This window comes from Osmerus eperlanus, chromosome 1 (genome assembly GCF_963692335.1).
Source record: "Osmerus eperlanus chromosome 1, fOsmEpe2.1, whole genome shotgun sequence".
NCBI lineage: Eukaryota > Metazoa > Chordata > Actinopteri > Osmeriformes > Osmeridae > Osmerus > Osmerus eperlanus.
The window spans coordinates 24,326,592-24,335,116 of NC_085018.1; the positions used below are offsets into that span (position 1 = coordinate 24,326,592).

At 48.6% G+C, this 8,525-nt stretch overlaps 1 protein-coding gene across 1 annotated transcript; it reads left to right on the top strand.

The window, feature by feature from the left end:
- Positions 1 to 520: 520 nt before the first annotated feature.
- rhoca (ras homolog family member Ca) lies at positions 521 to 6,943 on the top strand. Its single transcript, XM_062472076.1, has 4 exons — positions 521 to 678; positions 3,301 to 3,421; positions 4,311 to 4,441; positions 5,138 to 6,943. The coding sequence occupies exons 1-4, from the start codon at positions 523 to 525 to the stop codon at positions 5,309 to 5,311; spliced, it is 582 nt and encodes a 193-aa protein (XP_062328060.1). The 5' UTR covers positions 521 to 522; the 3' UTR covers positions 5,312 to 6,943.
- Positions 6,944 to 8,525: the final 1,582 nt, after the last annotated feature.

An 8,525-nucleotide genomic window follows, 5' to 3' on the forward strand; every position in this document is an offset into this window, starting at 1 on the left:
CTCTTCCCCACTCTCCTCCCTCCCTCCTCCCCCTCATCCCTCCCTGTCCTGTCCTTCCCCCCTCCTCCTCTCTCCCCATGGGTCTCAGTAATCTAGATTTAGCATTGAGGATTCAACGTCTGTCACTGCAGCTGTCTCTCTCTTCCTCTCTCTTTCTTTCTCTCTCCCTCTCTCTGTTCCTTTCTCTTTCTGTCTCCTGCTGGCCTTGTGAGAACCACCCTCCAGAGAGGGTGTTGAGACAGACAGGTGTTCAGAGTCTTTCACCTTGTCTCGCAGAGCTCAGAGTCGTACACACAGCTCAGTCGACTATACGGTTCAGTCCTCACCTGTACAGGGCCTCTGAACGTTCCGGAGCTTTCTTTGTAGAACACACATGAGTAGAACACGCTTACAATTCGACAGTTTGTTGTTGTTAAACAGATTTGTGTGAAGACCCTTCCGGTCTTCCTGTCTGCTAACCCAGGTGGTCTGAGGTGAGTCTATCACTAAAGCTGACTGGAGGTGTCACTTTGTTCCACAGCGATGGCGGCCATTCGGAAGAAGCTGGTGATCGTGGGGGACGGAGCGTGCGGGAAGACCTGTCTGCTCATCGTCTTTAGTAAAGACCAGTTCCCCGAGGTCTACGTGCCCACCGTGTTCGAGAATTACATCGCCGACATCGAGGTCGACGGAAAACAGGTGTGTGATGTGGCCTCGAAGCGGGGCATGTAGGGAAACGATCGATTGATCAATCAAGTTTGTTGCTAGAAATGACGTTAAAAATATATATATCCCGACAGCACAGTTGAAGCTAAGATGAGATCGGTAAAATAAGATAAATAAAATGTATATACAGGGGGGGCGTGAGGTCTCAGGTAGAAGAAGACAAGGGAGCAAGGTTTCCAGAACTTACCTGGTGATTTAAAGACTCCCCCAGATGTGAAAGATGCTGATCTGGCTACGTGTTATTTTGAACTTGTTTTGTTTTGTTTGGGCGGGAGTGTTTGTGCACTGACGAGCGGTGAGTCAGAGGGTGGTGGCGTGCTCAACAAGACTCGGGGGTCAGAGGTCAGACAGCTCTGTTCTCCTGCTCTGACCATCACAGGATCCCACTCAGCAAAACAGGAAACAGGAAATGAATGTTCTCACTGGCTTCCTGTTCAGACCAGGAACCCCCCTACCCCCCCCCCCCCTCTCTCTCCCTCCTTCTACCTCCCTTGCTCCGACAAATGCCTCTCATTTCCTGCGGGAGGGACTGGGGGGGCGATAGGGCCTCTCATTTGGAAAGGAAATGCGCTGACCCCGGCCTGACTGTTGTGTCCCTCTGCAGCCTCTCAGAATAAACCCCATTTTTTGACCACTGACCATAAGATCAGTGTTCTCACCACACAGCCTGACAATCCTCTTCCTCAGAGGAAGTGGTGCTCGCTCTCTCTCTCTCTCTTTCTTATGCTGTTTTTTCATCCCCAAAGTATTTTCTCACTCTCCTCCTCAAAGCTTTGGCTCCTGGATGCTGTTCTAGAGCCGCCAACATCCCTCCTCACTCCCCTCCGCCATAGCACCGGCCTGGTGACATAACTACTCAATTAACTACACATTTAGTTAATAGCTCTTTTAAAGTTACTTGAGAATCCATCAAACTTCAGACCACTCACAGAAGAGGTTGTAATGGAGAGTGATTCACTGGAAAGCTTTACTCTAGTAAGCACAGACACATACGCATACACACACATACACATACACGCACACGCACACACACACGCATAGGAGAGAACAGAAGGTATCTAGTTTTATAACCTCTAATCGCCTGATTTCCCTAATTGAATTAATCAGCAGTGTGATTGGATAAAGCCAGACCTCATCCTGTCTGTGAGTGGCTGAGGAGGTAACGAGACGTTCAGCTAACGAACCTCTGTGCTGGATAGACACACACACTAGGCTTGCACGCACACACACACACCAGGCTTGCACACACACCCCAGACCCGCACACACACATACACACCAGGCCTGCACACACACACACACACACACACCAGGCTTGCACACACACCCCAGACCCGCACACACACATACACACCAGGCCTGCACACACACATACACACACACCAGGCCTGCACACACACACACACACACACACCAGGCCTTCACACTCTCTCACACACACACACACACCAGGTTTGCACACACACCCCAGACCCGCACACACACATACCAGACCAACACACACACATACCAGACCAACACAAACATTATACCTCCAGAAACAAACAGAGGACCAGTCAGGGTGCAGCTCTCACATGCTTCTCACCCTCTTAGATGACCGCAAACAGGTGGAATGTGTCGGGCTTTGTTTAGCCTGCATGGTTCGCTGCGCTGTTGACTTCCTGGTTCCTGGGGGGGAGATGTAGAGGGAGAGGAACCTACACAATGCTCTGTAAACATCTGCTGTTTGATGTAGAGTTCATTCTGTTTTTGAAAGATGTACTGTTCTGATGTACGATCAATTCTATTAAATATATATATTTTTTTTTTACATACTGTACATTATAACTTTGCAAAAATATCTTGTTGTAACGTACAGTACATTACGCTCTATGCAGTTCTCTCGTTCTGGATTGTAGTACTTTATAAATATCAGCTGTTTCCACGTCATGTACGTAATGCTCTAGAAACATCTCCAGTTTTAAAGTACAGAACATTATGGGTTTCTAAAAGATATGTTGTTCTGCTGTACAGTACACCATGTGCCTGGGGCGAACGCTAGCAGCATTAGCAGTTCATTCTGTCACATTCTTCCTGGGTTAACTTATCTGGGAGGGAGTCAGGTGGCTGAGCGGTGAGGGAATCGGGCTAGTAATCCGAAGGTTGCCAGTTCGATTCCCGGTCATGCCAACTGATGTTGTGTCCTTGGGCAAGGCACTTCACCCTACTTGCCTCAGGGGAATGTCCCTGTACTTACTGTAAGTCGCTCTGGATAAGAGCGTCTGCTAAATGACTAAATGTAAATGTAAATGTAAATCTGAGAGAAGAAGCCTCGGGATCAATATCAAACAGTAACTCTTGTGGAGTTGAAATGTGTTCATTTGTTTTGTGTATGTCTTCTAACATGAGTGTGTGTGTGTGTGTGTAGTTCCGTCAGGGGTTAGAGTTATAGCTCTGCCGTAGGGCATGGGATTGCAGATCAAGAGATTGCAGGTTAAATTCCTGGCCTGTACTTTGCTTTGAATAAATGTGCCTGCTAGATGAACACATTATTCTCTCTGCCTGGTGGTCTTGCTTGCCCTCACACCTGTCTTCTTCTTCTGTGGTGTGAGTTCAGGTGGAGCTGGCACTGTGGGACACAGCAGGCCAGGAGGACTATGACAGGCTGAGGCCTCTGTCCTACCCTGACACAGATGTCATCCTCATGTGCTTCTCCATCGACAGCCCTGACAGCTTAGGTAGGTGTCCAGGATACAGCCATCCACACTTGAAGCGCTGCTTCACAAACTATGTCTGTCTGCCAACCTCGTTTTAAAATGGAAAACAGTGTCTCATTGTAATCTTATCGTCTTTCCATAACTATATATTGCTACTTGATTTATCTCCTTATCCCCATCGCCCCCACATCAGTATAAATCTAAAATTATATCATTTTCATCTTGATGGGGTTTTCTGTTTCCCGAAGCATATGTGACTCAAAGATAACAATGGACCTGATGATCCCTTTCCTTGAACAGGAAGCTTTATGAATTATGACGGTGTTAGTACCTGTAGCCGAGGGGAATTATTTACCTCACTCCTCCTCAGTATAAAAACAGCCCATCCAGCACTAGCGAAAAGCTAGCTTGTTGGTGACGTAGCTTGTCAGTAGTCGCGCTCGGAGGTCAGAGGTCCGGAGTTCGAAGCCCGGTGTGGGTAAAGATCAGAAGGAAGTCAGGGAGCTGTCACCTAGTTTCCCTCCTGGCTCTCCAGCTGCCTGAGGTCTCCTGAACTGTGTCCTAACTTCCTGTGTCCTACCTCCCTGTGTCCTAACTTCCTGTGTTCTACCTCCCTGTGTCCTAACTTCCTGTGTTCTAACTTATGTGTCCTAACTTCCTCCCTGTGTCCTAACTTCCTGTGTCCTACCTCCCTGTGTCCTAACTTCCTGTGTTCTAACTTCTTGTGTCCTAACTTCCTCCCTGTGTCCTAACTTCCTGTGTGCTAACTTCCTGTGTTCTAACTTCCTGTGTTCTAACCTCCTGTGTTCTAACCTCCTGTGTTCTAACCTCCTGTGTTCTAACTTCCTGTGTTCTAACTTCCTGTGTTCTAACTTCCTCCTTATGTTCTAACCTCCCTGTGTTCTGCCAGAGAACATTCCGGAGAAGTGGACTCCTGAGGTGAAGCACTTCTGTCCCAACGTTCCCATCATCCTGGTGGGCAACAAGAAGGACCTGAGGAACGATGAGCACACCAGGAGAGAGCTGGCCAAGATGAAGCAGGTACACACACACATGCCTACAGTATCACACACACACACTTACAGTATAACACACACACACACACACAGTATAACACACACACCTACAGTATTACACACACACCTACAGTATCACACACACAGTATAACACACACACCTACAGTATCACACACACTTGGGTTAGCATCGTGCTTTTGCACGACCAAGGTTTGTCTGTCAGGGTGTTGAAGGGTGACCAGACTAGACTAAAGGTTAGGTCAGTAAACCTTTAGATAGACAATATGCCGAAAACATGATCATGGACTAAAGATAATATATGTACTGATAACATGTACTCAGATAAGATCAAGGATAAAGTATCTTCATGGAACTTAACGTCCAAAAACCATGGCTGTGGACTTCTCTGATTAGTAGCTAATGTTATGTAAGGTATGGCTTTGTAGACAGATATTACAGCATACCAAGGATATGTTTTGTGGTAGTTCTTGTAGTTCAGTTTAATGGGTGGTGTTTATGGCACTATATTGTTCTAAAACATGGATGTTTGTTCACAAAGTTTCAAGAGCTGACTGTGTGTGCATGTTTGCTTGTGTGTGTGCGTGTGTGTGTGTGCGTGTGTGTGCGTGCGTGTGTGTGTGTGCGCGTGCGTGTGCGTGTGTGCGCGCGTGTGTGTGTGTGTGTGTGTGCGCGTGTGTGTGTGTGCGTGTGTGTGTGTAGGAGCCAGTGAAGCCTGAGGAGGGCAGGGACATGGCCAACCGCATCAGTGCCTTCGGCTACCTGGAGTGCTCCGCCAAGACCAAGGACGGCGTGCGCGAGGTGTTTGAGATGGCCACTAGGGCGGCGCTGCAGGTCCGCAAGCGCAAGAAGAGATCCGGTTGTCTGCTGCTATGAGCTGTCAGCACAGCTCATAAACAACAACAACAACATCAACATCAACACACAAGAGTGACTGAGCAGTACCACACTTCGTACTGTATGACATATCTCACATTTTACGCCAAGCGGATGAACGTGCTGAATCCTGGAAGGAACAGTGGAAGGATGGGTTTTAGGACGACGCAGGTTCAAAATGGCTGTTTCAACTGCTTGTGTTTAGCTTGTTTCCTTCAATGACACAATCTGTCCTTTTCCTGACGATATTCCTGTTCCGGTTTTTCCTCCACTTATCCACTGAGAAGAGTTTGTGTTTGTCTGCAACGTTAGCTTGTTTTTCCCAGAGACCATTTTCCCCCTTTAATCTTTGGTTAAATCTTTCTGAATGACACCTTGTTTCATGGGGTGATCCAGGGAACCAGACTAGTTGAGGTGAAGAGGCTCTCGTTTCCTGCTAGATGACCACCGTTAAGGCCAGAGCCTTCTTTCAGAGGCAGTGCTGCTGACATCTCTGTAAGGCTTGTAGGACAAGCACTGTGGACCTCACCTCACACACACTGCTGAAATCTCTGAGTAACACACTCTGGTTTTAAACCTTTGGCTCTGTTCTTGGTTAGCACATCGTAGCATTTATTAAAAGGTTAGTCCACACCCCAAACACGACAGCGGTATTGTGATGCCTCAGAAGCTTGAAAGCAGAGAGCCCAACTACACTCAAACTGTACACTTGTACCAGCCTCCTGGGCCTGAGAACAGCCAGACAGGGCCGTCCAGACAGCCAGGGCCGTCCGGACAGACAGGGCCGTCCGTCCGGACAGGGCCGTCCGGACAGACAGGGCCGTCCGGACAGCCAGGGCCGTCCGGCCAGACAGGGCCGTCCGGCCAGACAGGGCCGTCCAGACAGACAGGGCCGTCCAGACAGACAGGGCCGTCCAGACAGACAGGGCCGTCCAGACTGCCCCTCGCTACATGACTCACCTCTGCACGCAGGCTGGGGGCCAGGGAGGAGACGTGTTCAAAGTGCTGTCACATGGTCAATTTATCTTTTCTGGGAAACCACCCCTGTTTGTTTGTGTCTGCAGGTTTCTGTTGAGTACTTCTCCCCCTCTCTCCTAGAGTGACAACTTTCTTTTGTGTTCTATAACGAGAATCAGTTTTTAGAATGAGAACCACACGTGTTTCTGTTGTTGTTTTTTTAATGAGAACTTCAAGTGTGTTAGAACTATAACCTACGTTTGTGTTCTTGAACGCAGGTGTGGGTGTAGAGTACTAGAATGTTAACCAACCTGTTCTAGAAGGAGAATGTCTTTGTGTGGTATCTCGGTTGCCAGGGTTACATCATTGTGGCACTGGGTGGCCATGTCGGAGCTGATCCTTGGTTCTAGATCCCAGATCCTGGGTTCAGGTCTGACTGCATTCCAGAATAGAAACGACTGGAAAGTTTGTTAGGGTTTGTTAGTCTTCTTCCAGTGCCTTCTCTTACCAGGCCAGACGTGTGCCTTTGGCGTTCCCGTGGAGACGAGGGGCTGGTGGCGTTAGGGAGGGAGGGGGGGGCGACCTGATGACACAGTCCCGTCAGACACCTCGCATGGCCCGCAGGCCACGTCCTGCTTTAGGGTCAGGATCAGGGTTATTAGGGTCAGGATCAGGGTTAGGGTCGTTGTCAGGGTTACTAACTAGCGGGCTGAGACACCAGGACAGCGACAGGCTCTGGCCTCTAGGTGTCCTCTCAACACAGAGGTTGTGACAGTACTGGGCTTAGTGCACAAATGTTAAGGTATCATTTAAACGGTCAGTAGAGCACAAAATGTAGGAGGTAGTTTGTCGGTTGGTTTTGGCTCTGAGAGTTGTCATCTAGCAACATATACTCTTGATAGGGAATCTCTCCTGCTTTATTTTTACGACCACGTGGACCAAGGCTATAGGCTAAGGAACAGACCCAGGTATTTACATTGAATACAAACGCCACTGTAGACTTTGCGATCTCTCTACTCTCTCTCCCTCTCTCTACTCTCTCTCCCTCTCTCTACTTTCTCCCTCTCTCTACTCTCTCCCCCTCTCCCTATTCTCTCTCTCCCTATCTCTACTTTTTCCCTCTCTCTACTCCCCCTCTCTCTACTCTCTCTCCCTTTCTCTACTCTCTCTCTCTCCCTCTACTCTCTCTCCCTCTCTCTACTCTCTCTCCCTCTCTCTACTCTCTCTCTCTCCCTCTACTCTCTCTCCCTCTCTCTACTCTCTCTCCCTCTCTCTACTCTCTCCCTCTCTCTACTTTCTCCCTCTCTCTACTCTCTCTATCCCCCTCTCTGTACTCTCTCTCCTCTCTCCTCTCTCTCTCTCTCTCTCTCTCTCTCTCTACTCTCTCTTTATTCCCCTCTCTCTCTCTCTCTCTCTCTCCTCTCTCCTCTCTACTCTCTCTACTCTCTCTCCCTCTCTCTACTTTCTCCCTCTCTCTACTCTCTCTATCCCCCTCTCTGTACTCTCTCTTTATTCCCCTCTCTCTCTCTCTCTACTCTCTCTCCCTCTCTCTACTCTCTCACTAAAACCCAGCATCTTAGAGGGCCTCCAGGTCTGAGTTGGTGACCAGGGGCAGCTAGCGCGGACGTAGACATGACAACACTTCAACTGTGTTCATTCCTATCTGAGTTACGATGTTAAGCAGCTTTCCACAAATCCCAGAGAGCCTTTTTGTTAGAATTCATCAAAGCGCTCTCATAATCCTGTGTGTCTGATCCTCCCATCCCTGGCTCTCAGTCCCAACATGGCCGCCGCTTCATGGCGTGTTGGTCAGACTTGGCGGGTCACCTGCTGTGTGACCCTGGAGGAGGCAGGGGAAGAGCAGTGGGTAGATGGGCAGAAGCAGCTCTGGGATCAATACATAAAAGGACATAACACGTCGACTGACTGACTGACCTTAACCACAAGCCTTTGTGCATCCATGAATCATTTACTTCAAAATTCACAAAGGCTCTTGGGTGCTCAATCGACGTGTGTGACGCGTGAAATAGTGATCCGAGGTTGTGACGATGTTGGCAAATTCCAATCTTCAGTTTCGTGTGTTAACCACCGTGGAGAAGAGAACAGTGGCTCCCCCTGCTGGCTGGCAGACAAACTGCAACAGAACAGCATGTTGGACTGCCTTTGGTTGGTCTTAAGTTGATGATTGTCCACACAGAGAAGCAGAATTTCAGTTCAAGTTAATGATAAATTGTGGATATATTAAAGCACAACGTCA

What these genes read in the sequence shown, in the direction of transcription:
- rhoca (XM_062472076.1), top strand. Translation starts at nt 523, where the DNA reads ATGGCGGCCATTCGGAAGAAGCTGGTGATCGTGGGGGACGGAGCGTGC. An exon ending in CGACAGCCCTGACAGCTTAG is followed by an intron (nt 3,422 to 4,310) that starts GTAGGTGTCCAG and finishes GTGTTCTGCCAG; the next exon opens with AGAACATTCCGGAGAAGTGG. An exon ending in AGCTGGCCAAGATGAAGCAG is followed by an intron (nt 4,442 to 5,137) that starts GTACACACACAC and finishes GTGTGTGTGTAG; the next exon opens with GAGCCAGTGAAGCCTGAGGA.